The 20,873-nt window shown below is 38.7% G+C and overlaps 1 protein-coding gene across 12 annotated transcripts in view; it reads left to right on the top strand.

The window, feature by feature from the left end:
- PIEZO2 (piezo type mechanosensitive ion channel component 2) overlaps window positions 1-20,873 on the top strand; it is a 312,264-nt gene that overhangs the window by 283,762 nt on the left and 7,629 nt on the right. For 8 of the 12 annotated variants that reach the window (XM_038174513.2, XM_072034692.1, XM_072034691.1 and 5 more), the window contains 13 exons: window positions 4,413-4,580; window positions 6,680-7,072; window positions 8,049-8,307; window positions 8,825-9,007; window positions 9,201-9,453; window positions 10,191-10,323; window positions 10,801-10,948; window positions 11,064-11,278; window positions 13,488-13,646; window positions 15,002-15,149; window positions 17,269-17,457; window positions 17,922-18,014; window positions 19,409-19,581. In XM_038174513.2, coding sequence (XP_038030441.2) covers window positions 4,413-4,580; window positions 6,680-7,072; window positions 8,049-8,307; window positions 8,825-9,007; window positions 9,201-9,453; window positions 10,191-10,323; window positions 10,801-10,948; window positions 11,064-11,278; window positions 13,488-13,646; window positions 15,002-15,149; window positions 17,269-17,457; window positions 17,922-18,014; window positions 19,409-19,581 — 2,514 coding nt within the window. Of the gene's footprint in view, window positions 1-4,412; window positions 4,581-6,679; window positions 7,073-8,048; window positions 8,308-8,824; window positions 9,008-9,200; window positions 9,454-10,190; window positions 10,324-10,800; window positions 10,949-11,063; window positions 11,279-13,487; window positions 13,647-15,001; window positions 15,150-17,268; window positions 17,458-17,921; window positions 18,015-19,408; window positions 19,582-20,873 lie in introns of those variants that run through there. The other 4 variants (XM_072034698.1, XM_072034699.1, XM_027452062.3 and 1 more) reach the window with 2 other exon arrangements.

Raw genomic sequence — 20,873 nt, forward strand, 5'->3', positions numbered from 1 at the left:
AAAGTTATATTGAATATAGCAAATGTTTCAAATGCGTTACTGTCATCTGTTTCCCCAGATGTTACAGGACCTATTAACAGAGGAGTAGCAAAAGCAGTATTGTGACTGATTTCTCTAATCTTGAATTCTCTTTCTGGTAACAGAAAAGTAAATATTCTTGCACTGGCAGTATTTGCAATTTGCGCATATCTGCTGTAATAATAATGACCTGTAATGAGAGGAAGCAAAAATGTGTCTTTTGATTGAATGATAATGGCATCTGTTACTGGGGCACACTTGCATATCTCTTCCTGGGATTACAAAAGAGTTTATGAACCTTTTTTTAGAAATGTGTAGTGTTTTCAACTTCATATGAGTTTATCAAGTACATGATTTTTTTAATCGCCCAAATAATAGAAAAGAATATTTTGCATTTCAGAACGATGGTTTCTAGTATCAGTAAAAGCAACTAATTAAATCTAAAGCATCCCTGTGATCATGAATCAAGGATTACTGTGGAAAACTTCTGGGAAGAGGTAGACAGTTTTTGATGAGCACTCAGGTTATCCTTTGGTTGCCCTGCACAAGATTCTGTAGTGGATATTAGTTCCATGAGTAAGATGGGCATGTCTGGAAATAAAACTCAACTTCAGAAGCAGAGAAGCTATTCCATTATAATAATACATATTCCTCAGGACTCACGGCAGTAATTGCCTAAAGTATGACCTCAGTGCTCTAAACACTTTTTTTGCATAGGGGAATTCCCAGGGAGAGCAACCCACCTGATCAATTGCAGGAACTGTAAATTTCTCATGAAGTTGAAGGCTGACCTCTCTAAGTCTTGTCCAGGCATGTTGTTCTTACTTTGCATAGAGCTCTAAATGAATCTGCAGAGTATCTTTTGTGGGATTTTCTCTTAAACTAGAGGGTGCTTAGCTCACGTTTATTTGCTTTTTACTGTACAGAAGCTAGAGGCACAATGAGATATTCATAATGTGATCATTTGGTTTTTCTTTGTGTGTAAATACTCATGTGTCCTAAAGACATAGTGCAAAGTTTGAATGGGCCAGGAAAAGAAGAGACTGGTGATATTCCTAAACAAACTCTTTGATGTGCAACACCAGAAGTGATAGGGAGCTAGCATGGTAGAGCATTTCCTGCTTGTGTTTCCATTTGGCTGATGAACTGCTTCTTACGTTAAAGAGCTTGTGGGTTCATGACCTACAGTTATGAAAAAGCAGCTAGATGCAGACCCAGTCAGATTTCGGGATATCCAGGATTTTGTACTTGGATCCATTTGTATTCATTTTTATACCTTCACAAATAACTTCTTTGTTTATCAGCTCTGACTGTGTGTAAGCTTTTACAGGACCTGCACGTGTGAATCCCCACTTGTGAAAGCCCTCCTGTAAGACTGCATGAACGGGAGTCATCAGACCCCAGTTTTTGTCTGTGTTTCCCTCACTGGATGAAGTGTAGGGCCTGGGACAGGGAGTACTGGGGAAGTAAAGTTTGCACTGGGAGGCAGGAGAAGGGATGAGAGGAGAGTCCCACTTTGGGGCTGGATCTAGGTCTGAGTTAGGAACATGTGTGATAATAAATGTTTGGGGTTTTTGCTTGCAAGTGTAGGAAGTGTACTAGTTCATAAAGGTAATGCCAGTCAGTAACTAGCATATGGAAAGAAAAAAGAAACAAGAAAGAAATAAAAAAAAATTGTAAGTCACCCCTTAACTAATAAACTTGCTGGGAAGGATAAATTTGTTTAACCAAAGGGAAGTAATAAAGTAAGAAATTTCCCACTCGCACAGGATAAAAACATCTCTGCTATATATATCCCCATTTGAAATGGATACCCAATCAACTTTATATAAAATGCTTGAACTCAGGGCTTTTAATGAACCTTCAATTTAAAATACCTATTCCTTGAATGATTTCAAGAAGCTAATGGTTTTCAAGGTCTCTAAGGACATGAATTTGAAAAGTCACTCAGGAAGATATGCTTGGATTACATTTATATGACAGTCAATCACTGAGTCAACATCAGCTTTGCCAAATGTAAATATCTTCACTTTATTGGAGTTCTCATTTCCTCCGTTTTCGGCAGCATGTTCCTGAAGAAGTACATACAGAATATACACACTGTGGTACAGCTGTCATCTCATACACATCTCCAGACCTTAAAGGATCTAGAGCAGCTGCTCAGTAGATATTTTATCAGATTATTCATCCTTCACTTAAAACATCTACATGATCCGTATTATTGCAAGGACTAAATCTGGGACAGTGTTTTCATTTATTGGGATTAATGAATATTTTTCCCTTGATTTTTCTGGGAGCCAGGTCAAAACTTACCTGTTCTAGAGGGCGGTTGGAATATGTTTCTTTCATTGAAGATATATGACCAGCTGCATGACACTTGAATTTCAATAGCTGTTCTGCTGAAGGTGTTTGGAAAGTTCCAGCTGGACTATTCCCGCTTTTAAAATACTTCAACACCTTAGTAAGAGGTGTTGCTTTTTAAAATAATAAATTCAGCCTTTGAAATGTAAAATAACATGGATAATACTGTAGCACAGAGACATAAAGGTAACCTACAAAAGTAGATTCCCTACCTGCTGCCATCTCCCATATTTTAGCACCAAAACCTCATTGATAGTACAACCCAGCTGTGACACATGGGTGGATGTGTAATGGGAAGCCTCTTGCATCACAAGCCCTTGGTGGTCAATATTACGAAGCTCCCACTGACTTCCACGCTGCTGAATCAGGCCTCCAAGGTGGATCTCCTCTTTCTGTAGGAAGCAGCTTTCCGGGCCCCCTTAAAACCCTGTGTCATGCGGACAGACAAAACTTGGAGGACACATGTGTGCCTTTGTGCACACACAGAAATAATAAAGTGGCTTGGAAAGGGTCTTGGCTGAGTGAACTGACAGGACAGAGCTGCCCCTGTCATTAATACTGTTTTTAAGGAAAAAAAAAAAAAAAAAAAAATTGCAATACCTTTGGTATCTTGGTGTTGTTTTTTTTCTCTAAAATAAGAACAAAATGTTCTTTTACCCTAGCCACTCTATCAAAGGTCATCAGTGAGTGTAAGCCTAAAAAAATGCTTCTTTGCTGCACGTATTTTGTTGTTTTGTTCTCCATTTGCCTTAACACAACAATTGCAAATGGGCACTTCATGCCGACAGTTTTCTCTTCCCTTCAAGCTAGCAAGACCAAAGGTACACAGAAAATGCCATTGCACTTCCTTTCTTATCTCTTTCCCTATTCTCTGTGCCCTGGACACATTTAATGCTTGCCAAGGAACCAAAATGCCAGCTGCTGTTGCTCATGCGCAAATGGAATCAAAAGAAGGAAGAAAAATAGATTGTAAATCCTGCATTTTGGGGTCTTTTCTTCTCTCACTATATTTGAGACTCAGGCAGGTGACTGCATGTGGTAAAACATCAGGCCCGTCAACACATGTCATAGACATCCACATTTTTCAAAGATTTTTACAGGAGGAATAATTCTTTTACCTACCATATGTCATTAATGTATTTGCTTCTTTCCTGTTGCTATGTTATATGCTTGTATTTAAATATGTACTTTCTTTCTCATAACTCATCCAGTTCTTCTTTTCTCCAGTAACACATAAATGCTCAATGTATGGTGTATGTCTCTTGTGTCCTGTTGTATTTGATAAATGAAAGGAGATAAGGGTTTATCATATCTGTTCTTTCTTTCAAGAAGTGCATGTTTCTGATTTTGAAATCATTTTTAAGCTTCGATTGAAATAAATGAAATATTCTGGAAAGAATCATCAAGGCTTCCTACTAAATATCAAAATAAAAGCCATCCCATGCAGAGCAGGTTATATTTGGCATGCATCTACTGGCTAAGTAACATATCCGATTTGGCTCTTTGGTTCGGAAAGAGGATTAGCCAATGTCTGACAGATATTTTTCTATTTGTGGAATATGAACATATTCAGTTTCAGGGCTCTTTTAGGAAATTGGCTTGTACCTATGCAAAAGGTTCAACACAGCATATCATTAACAAAACAGAATTTGTACAGAGAAGGTCACTTCCCAAAGCATTTTGGGAGGAATTTGGAAATTCTGGGAGGGAAACTGAGAAAATAAAACGTCCTAGCCTATGTACGTTGGTGCCCCTGGAAAGTATGTAGAATATTGTGATGTTCACATATCTCCTTGAATAGTGAATTTTTGTTGAAAAGTGAGTTGTTGGCTTTCTATAGCCCCTGTGTGAATATGACTATGAACAATAGAGATGTGTTTACATAGTGACCCTAAACAAATCCTTATCTTCTCTCTGAACCTTTTGTCTCTGTGTCTGTGTTTTGCTGCATGGCAAGCACATTGGTGTACTGAACCATGTAGAGTAATATCATTTGTATTTAACATTGTCTTTGTAACTGTTTGCGCTGCTAGCTGCTACACTGAAGCAACCATGCTGTTCTCAAGGCAGTCAACCCTTGATGATTTAGATGGACCAGACACTGTTCCTAAAACAAGTGAGCGCGCTCGACCTAGGCTTCGTAAAATGCAGAGCATGGATATGTCCTCCTCATCAGCTGACAGTGGCAGTATAGTGTCAAGGTGCTTAACTCATGCATGCTTTGTTCACTCATTTACCCATACCATTATACTTAATGCAGTGTATATAAACTTGAGTTTGCAGATCTGTGGTGTACAGAGTGGTTTGCATGGTTAATGGAAGCTTTACTGCCTTCTGTGTCATGGCACGACTCTGAGGTTCAAAGTCAGGGTCATAAGCTAGGACCCCTTTGTTGTTTCACTTTTCTTTTTCTGTGTTTTTGTTTTTTATCCTTTATTCATTTATTTTTAAAAGTCTGTCCATTACATTTCATCAAAATGTCTGTATAAAAAACAGACTCTTAAGTCTGTATTTATTCAGTTAAAGAAGAGTCTGATTTTTCAGAGTTACTATGCTGATGATTGTTCTTATTGAAACTGGAAGTTGGAAGTGAAGTTTCTCAGTTAATGCCTTATCCTAAATATGGACTTGGATATCTAATTTTAGAAACTAAGATAGGCAAGCATTGGCCCTGTTCTTTCAATTTTTAGTTTTCCTCCTCATAGGAAAGATTGTTAAATATGTTTTGATTTCTTTACCATTGATTTACAGTCTGTGAGGTGTTGGAATTAAGAAAAGGAAAATTGCTATGAAAAGATAGTGAATATTATTAATATCCTGTGCAAAAGAACAGTTCAGAGCCATTCACTCATTTTTAGAAGGTAAAGCTCAGGGATTTATATGACATTGTGAAATAAAAACAATGTTTCAGCTAGTAATATAAATATGACATTTCAAAGCATATTAGATCATTCTTTTCCAAAATTTAAAGTGTTTTACAAATTTTTAGTGTTGATTGGTTTTGAAGTGATGTGATTTTATGTTTTTTGTGCATTTTAACCAGAATGATTGCTAACAGGAGATATCAAAACATGCATCCCAATAATACTGTTCCAAATTCTGATTAAAAATCTACTAGAAATAAAGTTATCTAACATAGGCATGACAAGTTTGGAAACAGTGTAAAAGGAAAGAGATATAACTTGGCAGGAAATGGTAGTGCCAGCTGGCTTTGGCAGTGAGGTTTTCTTGAAAAGGTTATACTTTATGTGAAATCGTGGCCTCATTCATTTCTCTGGAGCTATGTGAAACCTCATTTTGTCTCTATTGACATACAAGTACACCCAGCCAACAAAAGACGCTTAGTTGATGCCTTTTGTCTAACCTTGGAAAGAGGCTGAAACAGAGAGTGAAATAAAGAGTAGTGTTCTAGGGGAAAGATTAAAAAAAATACTTGTGAGGGAAGAAAAGGGTGAAAGCAAGGCCAAGAAAATTTGTGAAAAATGATGGTGTGCAGATTCCCATCTGGAGTCATCAAACTGCATGAATTTACATCAGCTAAAACTGTTGCAGAGCACAGAGCATTAGGAGAGAAAGTGATTATGGACATGCAAAGCTGACAGTAAGCAAGGTGAATGAGCAGAGAACAGAACAGAGTGAATAAGAACAGTTGAAAAAGAAAGTAGGTCCATATGGAAGAAAAGCAGGCAGGTAAGGTTAAAAAGAAATGAAGACTGTAATGAAGAACATAGGGCAATCTGAAGGTAAGCAAGATACCCTGTTACTGGAACAGTTTTATAATCTGGATTGCATTTCTCTATTTTTGCAATTTTCTTGTTCTTTTACTTGGAATCCAATCTGACGTGTGTTTTCAGCTGGTTTTCCAGCTGTATACAGTACCCTTAGGGTGTTTTTTAGAAGCACCATGTTTAGAAGGAACCCAACAACTGTCTGTCATTCACCACGGAGCATGCTTTAAATAAATGTAAGAGCAAGTTCTGGTTCTGGTAAGAAAGTGTTTAAACTGCTTTCAGAAAGCTAATGTAGTTTCTCTTGATATTCATTTGTCCTTTCCTGGTGTAAAAAGATAATGAACCACTATGAGTACACTGGCATGCCATTCAGGAGCAAACAGACCCAGATGGTCCCTCTGTGTAAGAAGAGATCATGTCATAATGTTTTCTACCAAACGATGTGAACTTTGAGGGTCTCAGAGTGCAGTGGGGTTGCTCAGCTGTCTACATGAAGGTAGAATGAACAAATTTCATTTTGTGATATGCCTCACAGGGCTCAACTCTCTCTCTTCATCCTACCCTCACAGTGAACCTACACAGGTCACCATGCTCTATTCTCGTCAGGGGACGACAGAAACCATTGAGGAGGTAGAAGGGGAGCACGAAGAGGAAGGAGCTCATTCTGCTTCAAGGCAGGATGAAGAGGAGGTGGAAGATTATAGCCTGGGTTCAGAAGGAGCTATGCTTACTCCTGATACTGATGTGCCATTGTACTCCACCGTGGATAGCAATGCAGAAGCTCCACCTTCCTATAGCAAAGCTGTCAGCTTTGAACACCTTCCTTTTGGCTCCCCAGATGACTCAGCTGGTAAGAGTCTCATGATGGTGAGCCCAGATGACAGTCGGACGGACAGACTTAATGATACGATTCTCCCTCCGTTGACGCATGAGCTAACGGCTAGTGAGCTGCTTCTGCACAAGTAAGGACCTTTGAGTGGGGAAAATCTTTGGTCCCAGTCTGTGAAGTTTTGCCATTGCGTGTTTTTTTTGTTTGTTTGTTTTGTTTTGTTTTGTTTTCTCTCAGAACTAGTCTATGTTTTTTGATACAGACCTTGTGCTAAGTTTGATTTAAGGGAAGAAGCTCATTTCCTGTGCAGTTGTTCTAATTACAGATTTCTAAAATGATTCAAATTCATGCTGGAAAGAATCTCTGCTTTCTCCCCAGATACCATAGTTAATTGTTCCAATTAGCATCAGATTTCTGTACTCCAATAGCCATGGGGTCAAGGGCTTTTCTAAACATTCCATGTGTACAGGACTTCTCCAGACAGCTGTGATTTCAAATAATCTGCTTCCAGAGCTATCTGGGAAAATGTTTCTCTTTTTATTATTTTGGATTACTATAAGGGAAACTCTGACCTTTGGCAGCGTATTTGTTTAAGCCAGTAGTAGCTGAAGGCTATGTAGAGAGACCACCTTGCTAAGTGCTTTCACAGGAGATAGGATGCTCCCTCTTTGCCCTTCAGACAGCATGCTCAGTAGTGCCAGTGGGCTCGTGGTGCTATTCATACCACGCATGTCCTGATGGACCTCTGGGTCTTCTAATTCCTGCCTGTGTTAGTAAATCAGATATGAATCTAGACAGTGTCATATGAAGTGTGTTGGCTGGGCAACTGTAGGAAAGCTACCAAGTCAATTCTCTGGATAAATTAAAAAAAAAAAAAAAAAAAAAAAAAAAAAAAAAGAACAATGCTTCTAATTATTTTGCTTGAAGTTTTGTGAGCTTAGATTCAGGTTATTTGATTATAATACCGAATCCCCCCCCCCTTTTTTTTTCCTTCATTATACTTGCTGACAGAATCTTATGGTTTTTCAAAAGGAAAAATAGTAGCAATTAACAAAGCAGCTCTTGTGAATTTAATTTTTATTTAATTTATTGTACTTTGCTCCTAACAGGATGTTTCACGATGAAGAGCTAGAAGAATCAGAGAAATTCTACGTTGGTCAGCCTCGAGTCTTGCTTCTTATTTATGCCCTATACAATACCTTGGTGGCCCGGTCAGAAATGGTGTGCTATTTTGTGATCATTCTTAACCACATGATCTCTGCCTCCATGATAACCCTGGTGCTTCCCATCCTTATATTCCTTTGGGCCATGCTGTCTGTTCCTCGGCCAAGCAAACGTTTCTGGATGACAGCCATTGTCTACACTGAGGTATGCTGCTGTTTTTGCAACCCTGTATGTCAAACATAGAAAAGTGAAGTTGTAAGTTTTGCATGGTCTCTTTTCTGGTTTTAATCTCTAGCATCTAGGGGCCTGTGGCCTTTCATATTAATATAAATATCTGCTAACATCCTTAGGAATTTCTATGGTATAAGAAGGTCTTGTTTGTGTTTTTCTTCACTGAGATGGGCAACATCCTTCCTGGCATGTAAAGCAGTTATTACAAAAACAGACCATTTATAATTAGCGACTGTGTAATTGGTAATCAAGCGACAGTATACGCTGCTGGTGGTATCTCAGGTACCACTGAGCACCATCTGTTGGAAAATGCTGGTTTTAGTCATTGATGACCTTATCACTCAGGAAACATAAACTGCTGTTCCTCTGTAGCAATGAATGTTTGCTAATCTTCTTATAAAGCTGACAAAATAGTCATATTTCTCTCCTCTTAATGTTATGAGGCTGCCATGCTTAGAAAACACCCGAAGTGTGTTGTGTTTCTGAACAGGTGGCCATCGTCATCAAGTACTTCTTCCAGTTTGGCTTCTTTCCTTGGAATAAGTTTGTGGATTACACAAAAGATAAACCTTACCATCCACCCAATATCATTGGCATTGAGAAGAAAGAGGGCTATGTGCACTATGATCTTGTTCAGCTCCTTGCTTTATTCTTCCACAGATCCATTTTAAAGGTAAAATGACTGCATGTGATTTTTTTTTATTTATTTTATATTTAATGTTTTAGTTTTAATTATTCAGTCATTCATGTTATATTCCAACACAACACATTTGTCATCCCCCTAGTGAGCACTGTGGTAAACGTCTACGATAAATACCATAACATAAATACAAGTTTGAAATGCTCTCCTTTTCTTTTTCCATTAGTGCCATGGATTGTGGGATGAAGATGAGAAAGTGGACAGCTCCACTAATAAAGAGGATACTGATGACGAGCTCTCTCTGACAGGAGGCCGGAGAGATTCTTCAGGCTCTCTGAAGTCTGTCAATCTTGCAGCATCAGTGGAATCTATCCATGTCCACTTCCCTGAGCAGCAGACTGCAATCAGGAGGAAGAGCTCTAGCAGTGCATCACAGCTTTCTCACAGATCCAGCTTCTCCTCACACAGATCTAAGAGAGGTAAATGTCATGGCATTTCTGGGATTTGAAGAGCAAATGACTATTTCCCATAGGATCATCCTGCTGAAACATTGTGCGGTTGCTGTGGAGAACACAGAGACTACTGAATGCTGTTGCTCCTCTGTGAGGAAATAGGATATGAACCAAAATATCTTTTGCATTTGAACACGCTCCAAACCTTCCTAAAGTTCAAATGGAGAGCTGTACTTTATGATTCAGTATGTTTTTAAAATGACATTACCCAAAAGCTGGGAAAGGAACATTCAGCGTGGCCCAAATCCAGAATTTCTGGTTCAGTATAATCCCCAGCTAGAGGGAATTCAAAGCACATGTATTTCTCATATCTACATTCAATGGAACTTGAAGTGAAAAAAAAAATGTTTAGGAATATTGAAATGGATTACCTCTTCTGAAAAAGAAGGGCTTACTACAGCCTGAATGTATATTACCAATTGAGATGACTGAGTCAGAACAATCAAGTATTCGCCTTTGGCACTATTCTTCTCCTTTTAGTTATTAATCTAGATCTGCTAGTTGTTAAACCTATACTGGATATTGTCAAGATTTTATCATATCAGGAAAAAAATTACTATACAGATGTATTTTGAAGTGTCTTTCAAATGTGGGACTCAGATATGCGGTAGAATTTTCCAGATATATTACTTTATAATTTTTGTATTTAAACTTCAGTTTTGAGTTAGCTTCTTTCTCTTCTATTTCCCTCTTCTTTTTCTCAGGAAGTACCAGTACAAGAAACAGCAGTCAGAAAGGAAGCAGTGTGCTAAGCATCAAGCAAAAATCTAAGAAAGATCTTCTTATGGAAAAGTTTCGAGAACAAATGATCAAAGCCAAGGCCTTCACAATTAAAAAGTGAGCAAAGTGAGGAGTTGTGTGGGCTTGGGTGGGAGGTTGTGAAGAGCTGACTAATACAGTGAAATGTTTTAAAGAGAGGAGGTTACTGATTCTGTTAATTCAAATGGAAGAATGTATACGTATGCTATTCATTATATCAGTATGCTTTCACCCTAAGTTCCTATGTCCCACCAGCTGAACTTCAGACAAATTAACAGAGGTTCAAACAGCACTGCAGGGGTGTTCATCTGTCTGATATGAAGCTAAATATCCTGTGTGAACTGATTTGGGATCTTATGTGTATTTCTACCAAACAAATGCTAATGCCATGCTTTAGCAGCAATCAGTGCAAGGAACTGGTGTCTCTGTTGACCTATGAAGAGGCTGTCAGAGAAGTGTATCTTTACAAACATTACTCATATCGCCTCCAGACACTCTTTTCTTCAGTGCCAGTTACAGTGTTTTTAAATCACATTGTGGTTATTGTTGTTTTAGGACTCTCCAGGTGTATGTGCCCATCAGACAGTTTTTCTACAATCTTATTCATCCAGACTACAGTGCTGTGACTGATGTGTATGTGCTGATGTTCCTCGCAGATACAGTGGACTTCATCATCATTGTGTTTGGATTTTGGGCTTTTGGGGTATGTCATAGAGGGCATCTGCATGTAAATTGTCAGTTGGGACCCTTGTTGTTGATGCTAGGTTCCATGTGAATGTCCTCCTTCCTCAACTACTCTGTTACATTTTCTTTTTCAGAAACACTCTGCAGCAGCAGACATCACCTCTTCTTTATCAGAGGACCAGGTCCCAGGGGCATTTTTGGTGATGGTACTCATTCAGTTTGGTACCATGGTGGTAGACCGAGCGCTGTACCTCAAAAAGACTGTCATGGGAAAGGTCATCTTCCAGGTCATCCTTGTTTTTGGAATTCATTTCTGGATGTTCTTTATCTTGCCTGGAGTGACAGAAAGGTATAAACCTTACAATTAGACAATATGGGTTGAAAAGTGATGCTTTAATAAGTTATTTGAGTGTAAATTTGAGAGGGTTATAGCTAAGCTTTCAAGTCATAAACAAATATCTTCATAGTCTCATTCCTAAGCAGAATGTCTTTCTACAGCAGTAACTGTGGCCAATGTAGGTTTGAGGATGTAAGAAATAGAATATACAAGTATATAATTAAATATTCTCATTTTGGGTCAAAAAATAGCAGGTGAGAGAAAGTTTGCCTGTAACTGAGCACTCAGCTGAGACAATGTTGGCCTCTGTTTTGATTTTCCACCTCCAAGACTGGTTTACATCTTTTATGAGATAGCTGCTGGATACAAACTGAAGTAACTCAGGGTGCAGTGATCAGAATTTTGTTCCTCTCCCCTTCCACCTATGCCATGCCTTCCTGCCTTTACACCCTTCTTTCTTATCAGAAACCTTGCTTTTCTGGCTTCACACTGATTTAGAAGACTTGGTAGAAAATGTCTCTCTCAGAGTAATCTATAACTTGTCACTCTCCTGGACTATGTGAACTAACTATGAATTTGAAACTCCATAGAATGAAGAAGGTATAAAACCTTTGTATCTTCTGAAGAGCAAAATTTCTCCTCCCCTGCTTCTGTCACATGGCTTTGGAAAAGCTGTGGATGTAGCCACCTGCTGTATGAAGTCTTGTATGAGTTGCCTGGTCCAATGGACCTGAAAATCTAACATTTCTTATTGCTTGGCTCAAAGCAGTCTGCTCTGTAGAGGGGTTAATGTGTCTTCTCTAGTGTTTGGCTAACTCCCCTTCTACTTATGACTTTAAACTTTGCTTTACTCCATTGAGAATTTCGGCCTGTCACTTGGGCACATTTCACTTCATAAATGGTTAAGTTATTGTAAGGGAAAAACAAAATAGGAGCATAATGTAGAAAGAAAAAGTCTGATTTACTCTTAAAAATTGATTGTTTTATTTTTTCTCAGTGCAGTAATAATTGTGCCCCTATTTTAATAAGTGCAGTTTTCAAGTGTATCTCTTATCTACTGAGAATTGAAAATTGAGATTAAATTTTTATATTGATTTGTGAACTTAAAGGGCAAGAAAATCCTTTTGATATTTTTGGTGCGTTTGTGAAATATTTATCTCATGTTGTTAATCTCAAACCTGCATCTGAAGCTCCTGTGGCCCTTATAAGTTAGGCTGACTCTTAGAAGCACATGCATATTTCTTAACTGCAATAATTTGGTGAGATATAATTGCAAACAGTGGATCATGTCTGGTTCACAAACCCTGTCCATCGCGCAGTTCCAGCATGTTATTGGGCTGCTGTCAGAAGGGGAAATGTTCTCCAAGATGGTTAGGGGGGTTAGAGCATATGATATGTGTGAAGAGGTTGAGTGAATAGCACTAGTTTCGCCTGCAGAACATGATGACTTATCTTCACTGACCTGTTAAGAGAGTGTTAAGGTGAAATTAAGCTGCTTTCAGAGGTGCAAGAAGCCCCAAGTTAGAAAAGGGGAATTTATGCTAGATATGATGACAAATCTGTTCACCATGACAGTAGTGCTCCATGGCATTTGGCAATTGCTCTATGACTAGAGCAATTTGCACAGGCAGGCAGTGGGATCTTTATCTTCGGAAACATTCAAAACTCATCTGGACAGGTCCCTGAACAATTTGGTGTGATTAGACATGATTCAAGCAGGGGATAATGCAACAGAAGGTTTTCAGAGGTCGCTCCAACCTAATTCCTTATATGAGTCCAAGATGTTGGAGGTACCTCCACGAATACAAATTAGCATTAAAGCTGCTTAAAGTCAGTGTAGATGTCAACCATCTGAACAGCGAAGAGAAACAGTGTCTACCCAGGACTACCAGGGCACGTGTCATTGTAGGGGCCCCTGTGGTGTAGCTAGGCATCTCTAGTGTCTGGAGGGACAGAATGCTGCCCCAGAGCCATCACTCACAGGGAGCCTGTTCCCAGTCTCTCGCCATGACCCTGAGGTGATTACAGATGCTGTTTTTAGACTTCCTCATCCAGATTCTTTCAAATAGTGTGTCACCGATGCAGCAGGGTCAGAGACCAAGGGTTTTTCATCAGTTCTCAGGAAAGGGAAGCTGCCAGGAGCACAAAACATTTCAAGCTAATTCTGTCGTACACAGGTACAATGCTCATCATTTTCCTTTATCTGTCTTTTCCGTTACAGGAAATTTAGCCAGAACACTGTTGCCCAGCTCTGGTACTTTGTGAAATGTGTTTATTTTGGCTTATCAGCATATCAGATACGCTGTGGATATCCAACTCGTGTTCTAGGCAACTTCCTCACTAAAAGTTATAACTATGTGAACCTGTTCTTATTTCAAGGGTAAGTCTAGAACTACTGCCTTAGTCCATTCTTCCATGAAATAAGGACCTGTTATCATGAGATGCTGGGGTTATTCGTGACTTCTCTTCAAAGCTGCTGGAAATGAGACAGTAAATCTTTCACACCATACTGCTCTGTCTGTGCCACGTCCCCTGTAGTCCAGAAAGAAAACACAATTCCAGGAATGTAAATTTCAGAAAAATCAGTCTTCTGTCGTGAATATGGAAGCCTGACTTACCAGTCTGACACTCAGGGCCCTTTTTTAACACCTGTAAGAAATCACTTCTGTGAAAGAGATAGGGACTACAACATTATGTAATGTTATTTGTTCTATAGTACTAAAGAGTAGCAAGGCAACAAATCCTGAAGAAGTCATTGGAGCAGGCTTACAGGCTGTAGGTGGAAAGGAGAATAAGCTGAGAGAGAGTACATATGTGAAATAAAATCTGTGCACCAAAAAAATGTTTCCTTTGTGTACCTTTTGGAAAATGCTGCACATTTGAAGTTCTTCAGGGTTAGGAATGCTGGGGCAATAACAAACACAGTCTCACCTCAGAGTGAAAGGTGGCGTTAGGGTTGTGCTGTTACCATGATGTTCTGATTATGATGTTACCATGATGTTGAGATTAAGCTAGTTCAAAGCATATACATATTTCACAGAAAAAAAATGGAATAATCTCAGCCTTTTCCCAATATTTTCAGTATGGGTTGTGTCATTCCAGTAGAAAGAGCTATAGAAGAAAGCTTTCTTCACATGAAGTATTCTTTGTGACCTGGCCAGGCAGAGAAGTGTGGAACTAATAAAGGGAATGGCACACTTTGAAAAGCCTCTCTGTGCATGTTGCTTTCTTGTTAGCCCACCTTCTTCTACTGCTTAATCCTGAGTCATAAAGCCCAATCCTGTATGCAGTTGAGGACTGCTCACTTATTGTAAAGAGGCAATGCACCACTGGGTGTAAGGAGGCATAAAATTAAGTCCCACCATTCTGCGGATAGGCCAGGCTATGTTCCTCTATGCCTCCAGATCAGAGGAATTTGGGTGTACAGGGAACTCTGTCTTGTACCATTCCGTCAGTGGTTCATGTACAATTGCTAGGCATAATGATGCACAAGCATGTTTATGGTCTCACAGGGGACCCTAGAAGAACATGAGCTGTGGCAAAAGGTATCACCCTCAAAACATCAGTATTAGTCATACAGTCTCAGGATATGATTGCATTGTATTTGTAAAAAATCCAGTTAAACTGTCTTTTAATACTGGTTTATTTCTCCCTTTTGTGATATATACAGTTATTGTGCTCATTTAATGTGATCCCCCTGCTTCTGACTAATCACTAGTTGTGCTCTCCCTTCAGATTCCGCCTGGTTCCATTTTTGACTGAGCTGAGAGCAGTAATGGACTGGGTTTGGACTGACACCACTCTCAGTCTTTCCAGCTGGATCTGTGTTGAAGATATCTATGCTCATATATTCATCCTGAAGTGCTGGCGAGAATCAGAAAAAGTAAGGAAGCCCCATATGAGTGATCCAGGCCTTCTCTTCCCTGTGCAGAAATGAAGAAAAGTAATCATGAGTCCCTAAATAACTGGGAAATCCACCATAAAGACAGTTTGTTAGAAGATACAGCTGGTGTTCATGTTCAGAAATACTCAGACTATTGGGTACTTTAAGTTAGTTGGCAGTCACCACAAGTGAAATTTCAAATGGCTTCTCCTTTACACCTGATTTTTCCACCATTAACATGAATTCCACAAGATGTGGCTGCTAGTTTAATTGCATGCCTGAATTTCAAGACAGGGATTGAAAGGCCTCATATTCATGGACTCGCATTGTGCATAGCAACTAAATGAGTAACTTGCAGTAGCAGGGACACTGTGGCTCTAAAGAAGGGTCAGGACAAGGCAGAGCTCATGCCTTCATCATGTAGGTACCAGGGATTCTTGTTTCATATAAGTGCAGAGGGAACTCAACTGGTTCCTTTATCTTGAGAGAGGATCCACATATCCAAAAAGACTAAAAAAAAAAAAAAAAAAAAAAAAAAAAAAAAAAAAAAAAAGAGAGAGATAAAACCACAATGTGTTTGACTGAAGTTTCAGCCTCTTTAATTCATTTAAGCTTCAGCTCAAATTAAACTTGAAAATTCTGGATTCCTTATAAGCACTATAAAGATTGCAACCATATGCTTGCTTATTTGCCAATTTGAAAAAGAAATTAAGCATTCTTTTAGGAGTGACCCAACCGGTCAGAAATTGTACATCTGCAATGAAATGGCTGTATTTTCAAGTGTTACTGACGTATTACTGCTTTTATTATAATCCTGTCTCTTAATGGCACTTGCTTTCCGAGTATGTCAGTTAGATTAACTTAGGGTTGAAGTGCACATAGATCTTGTATGTAGGCTTTTTTTTGTTATGACTTTTATTTCTGCCCTGAATGGAGTGTCATCAGAGGAGTCAGAGAAACAATAACCCAGTTCTGCTTTGACTGTCCATCATCCTGCATTTTTTCACCTTCCAACAGGATCATTCTGCATATGTAGCATAGGTCTAATTTAGGAAGTCTAAGCTTGCATGTGTGTGCTAATGCCATGTAGCAAAATCACTACTGATAACTTTATGGGAGTTGTTCAAGGTACTTTAGTTCTCTCTGTCTCTCACTCACATTGAGTGGTATGCCTAAGTACTTTGGCTCTTAGAGTCTCTGAACTGTTGTGTAACAGCATTAAAGGTGCCTGAACTAATCTCATATAGACAGATAATATGCCCCTGGTGATCTTGATATGATATTTTAATGAAAACAGTATTTTGTAGTGCAAGACAAATGATTTGATACAATGCTTTTGAAAAGTAGCTAATTTGTTTTAAATATAGCATTGTATTACAAATTTAATATTCTCCTAGGGCTTTATGGATTCGTGTTGTAAAGCAAGAACAATTTCCTGAAAGCCAGATTCCTGGCATGCGTCTGAGGTGCAGTGCAATTCGCTGCATCTTGATTTTGCACATGCAGTACGCAGTGTGTGAAAGGCAGGATCCTAGAGCACTGTGTAGTATTAAATCCTATAAGAAAACATTACAGTGATGGTAAGACATTTTAGAGGATGGGGACTCTACTAAAGTATTCAGTCGTGAGGTCAGTAACAGAGTGAATTGTGGTCAAGGGGGAACAGGTGTGTTGTATGACTTGCTTTGTAAAGAGAAGGATAAAAGCAAGACCTGTTTTTGCTCTCAGAAGCTAAGAAATGGAAGGATGTCACATCCACACGTCAAGATTGTAGGAACAGCAGCAAAGCTTGAGGCATTGTTTAAATGTAGTTGGTGTGGCAATTACCCATTTTTTCCTTTCTTTATGGCCATAAGGAATAAAAACCAGAGGTTTACAATATTTTTCACACCAGACACACACTTGACATGGGATATTCTGGCACTCTTCCCTGTAGTTGCCAGAAATTCAGTGCTTGTGCAGGTTTGGCTAAAAATCTCAATGCAACTGACCTGATAATGGGTAACAGATGACAACAGAAGATTGGAGTCCTTAAGATCAGTATTCCTTCACTCATCAAATCATACCGAGTGTTCCACTGATAGAAGAGACATTACTATGTTGCTGTTTGCTTTTGCAGAGATATCCCCAACCAAGAGGCCAGAAGAAAAAGAAAGTTGTGAAGTATGGAATGGGTGGCATGATTATCGCCTTGCTGATTTTTATTGTCTGGTTCCCACTGCTCTTCATGTCTTTAATCAAATCTGTTGCAGGCATCACGAACAAGCCTCTAGATGTATCAATCACAATAACTCTAGGAGGTTATCAGGTAAAAAAAGAAGACAAACTAAAAGAAATATCTGGTTTTGCACTGTATTTCCTTGTGCTGTGCCTTATTCCCTGCATCGAATTTTCTGATTGAAAATCTCCTGGCTTATGCAAAAATCAGATAAACTCACATGAGTGATTCCCTTTGGGTTAAAAACATGTTTGTTCATCGCTGATGTAAAATATTACCTTCACTTGCCAGTTAAAAACAGAACCTGCTGGCAGTTTAATCTGAATAAATTATCCTACATCAGGAAAACTCAGGTAATTGATTACAGGTCCCCATGGTAAATGTGAGATAATTAATTGGAAGTAGTTTGCTTCTTAGTGGAATAATTTCATAGTCTTCTCCTGTTGAAATGAGTGCCATAATTGTCTTGGACTGTGAAGCACAGGATGCTGTACTGTGTACATAGCAAAAGATTTGAAGTAAATGTGACAAGTGTGTGTTCTTTTGTTTCCCAGCCTATTTTTACAATGAGTGCTCAACAGAATCAGCTCAAGAGTTTGAATCAGACTGATTTCAATGCGTTTCTGGGAAGCTATAGGGGTAATGCTGTAAGTGAAATGTAGACTACCTCATTACTTTAAAATGTATGCATGTTTCCTTGGAGGTCATTTGTGAGTTTTGTTTATGTAGTCAAGTGGTCAGCAGCACCGCCATCATTTGGAAGATGTGTCCATAAAGGGAGTTTGTACTAGTAAAGGTTTGAACAGATCATTTGTCAAGACAGGTCTGGGTTATAGAGTGAAAAGTTACTGTTAATTAAGCATCTTTGCACAAAATCACGGAAGACGGACAGAAACGGCAGCTGTCCTGTCATCCGAATAGATTGTGTCCTTCCCTCTGAAGGACACAAACCTTCAGGAGATGTGGTGCTGTTGGTGTAGTGCCAAAACAAGTATGTTGTGGGGACACAACACTGTTAGCACTTCTAAGCTCTATGCTCCTTTCTGTAGTGCATGTGGCTTTCACCTCCCGTTGAGGAGACATGGTGCTGTCAAAAGAAAATGTGTATGGCTTGGAAAAGTTTTGACATTAAAATGCCTTAGTTTAAACATAGTCTCGATATTTCATGGTGCACTATACACAAAGTTATCATTATTTTATATAGCAAAAGAAAAAGACTAGTATTTAGCAGAAACTGTTGCATTACTAAAATAATTAAATTTTGATCAGACACCGCTTTAAAGAAGTACTTCCTTCTAGCCCATTAAAGAATTAACACCTTTTAATATTAGATGCTACCAAATAGCCTGGGTATTATCACAGTAATATTGCAGTCTTGATACACTTTGAAAGATAAGGGTTTCAAGTTGCCTTAACACTTGTACACATTTTTCTATGCTAAAAGATGCTTGACAAAAGACAGATTACAATTTTAATAAAAATATGATAACTAATAAGAGGTTGCAGGTGACTTGTGCCCCCTGAGTATTACCAGAATTTCTGAAAGTGTCTGCCATCTCACAGTTGCCAGGCTTGGTATATCATTCACACGGTGACTTATATTTTGTTGTGACCACTGATACAGTTTGGAGTTTCAGTGAAGCTATCAGAGGTACCAGCCAAAACTGGCATGGACTGAAAGCTGCATGGCCTATTGGATCCAGGAATTTAAATGGGGTTATTAGAAACTAAAGGAAATAAGATTGAATATACTCTACAGAGTTTACGTGATGAACTTTCAAACCCGTTTGGGCCAAGTTGACCATCATACTTATTCTTTGAACAGCTGGGCCATTTTTGTTTTGCCTTCTTGGGTTGGTTACACTTTGTCTATTCCTGCCCCCATCTAAAGACCCAGCTGAGACCTGACAAAGCATTCAGTGTAAAGCAATTCATTTCTGATTAATTGAACATTTGCAATTCTGCCTGATCAAGAAATGTGGTTGTGAATCTTGTGAACATCAAAGCACTGAAAGATTATTTTCCTCTACTGCAACTGCAGGCTGCTTTACAGTTTCTAGAGGGCTATGGAATAGAAGATATAACTCTCGCAGATCTAGAAGGGAATTCAAACTCCTTATGGACCATCAGCCCTCCCAGCAGAGAGAAAATGATACAAGGACTGCTTGATTTTTCAGCAGAGTTCACTGTAGTTCTTTCATGGAGCATTCAAAGGTAATTAATATGACAGCTATAAAGTTGATGGATCATTTGCTAAGCTTTTGTTGAGCAGAACAGTTGAACACTTCCCCAGTGCATTTTTTGGTTTAGTTTTTCAGCACATTCTATTGTACTACAAACCAAAAATAAAATAAAATAAAATAAAATAAAATAAAATAAAATAAAATAAAATAAAATAAAATAAAATAAAATAAAATAAAATAAAATAATGCAGGAAAAAGAGAGGTAGAGAGTGGTGACTTTTGTTACACAGCAAGTTTTGTTGTCTTTTTTTCTCAAGAAATAAATAAAGAAATGGAGCTACTTCCAAGTAGATGATTTAAAAAGAGAGGGTGGAGTTTTCAATGGGACTTGAGGAAGAGGAGGGAAAAGTAAGAAAACTTAAGTCAGTTTTAGATGAAGATATTCAAATAAACTTTGCTTCAAAGAACATTGTTAATGTTTGGGGGACATAGTTAAGGCAGAAAACAAAAAGGAAATAGAAACACTCTCTTTTTAAGGAAATCTCAAACTGACACAAAGCTATGTTTTACATACGCATATACTTGGAGCCATTGTTCTGCCACTCAGCACAGATCAACTTTTTGAGACCTTTGCCCATTTACTTAGTGGTGACTTGGCCTCAGTAAAACACTGCTTTACAATTAAGTTTTTGCAAGAGCCAGCCTAGAATGTACTTAACTGAATACGTGCTGGAGCACACTTGAGTCATCAGGATGGCTTCTTGGCTACTGCCTGCCACTTGGGACTGGGCTAAATTAGAAACGAACTGCCACTGCAGCCCCTATATCTACGTGGTTTTTTTCAAAGTAAATACTTGGTTGTTATAGCAATCCCCAGGAAGAGACCACGCACAAGAAGCAGGTCAGCTGAATCACTGTAGGAGCTCTGAACATGCTGGGTCAGTCCTTACACAGTTGAAAACAGGCTTGTGATGAATCTGCACTCTTTATTCAACTTTATTTGACCCCCCTCATTTTCCTGTAAGTATACAATATTAAGCCAGTGAATTACATCCCTCATTCATTTCTGAACCTTAAATTAATTTTTAATGCCTCTACTCAATTTGCCAGTATACTTACCTAACTACGAACATTCATACACTGGATTTCAAAAAAACCTTTTTCACCCTCAAATTATACCCTGTGGATTATATTGCAACCATGAATGACTGAAGGCAGTAAAGGCTTACCCACGGAGACCTTCCACTTTTTCTCTGTAAAGGGAAACTGCTGTCTTTCACCTAGGCCAGCAGACCACAAGCAGCTGTAAGACGAACCTGATGT

This window comes from Anas platyrhynchos, chromosome 2 (genome assembly GCF_047663525.1).
Source record: "Anas platyrhynchos isolate ZD024472 breed Pekin duck chromosome 2, IASCAAS_PekinDuck_T2T, whole genome shotgun sequence".
Classification (NCBI taxonomy): Eukaryota; Metazoa; Chordata; class Aves; order Anseriformes; family Anatidae; genus Anas; species Anas platyrhynchos.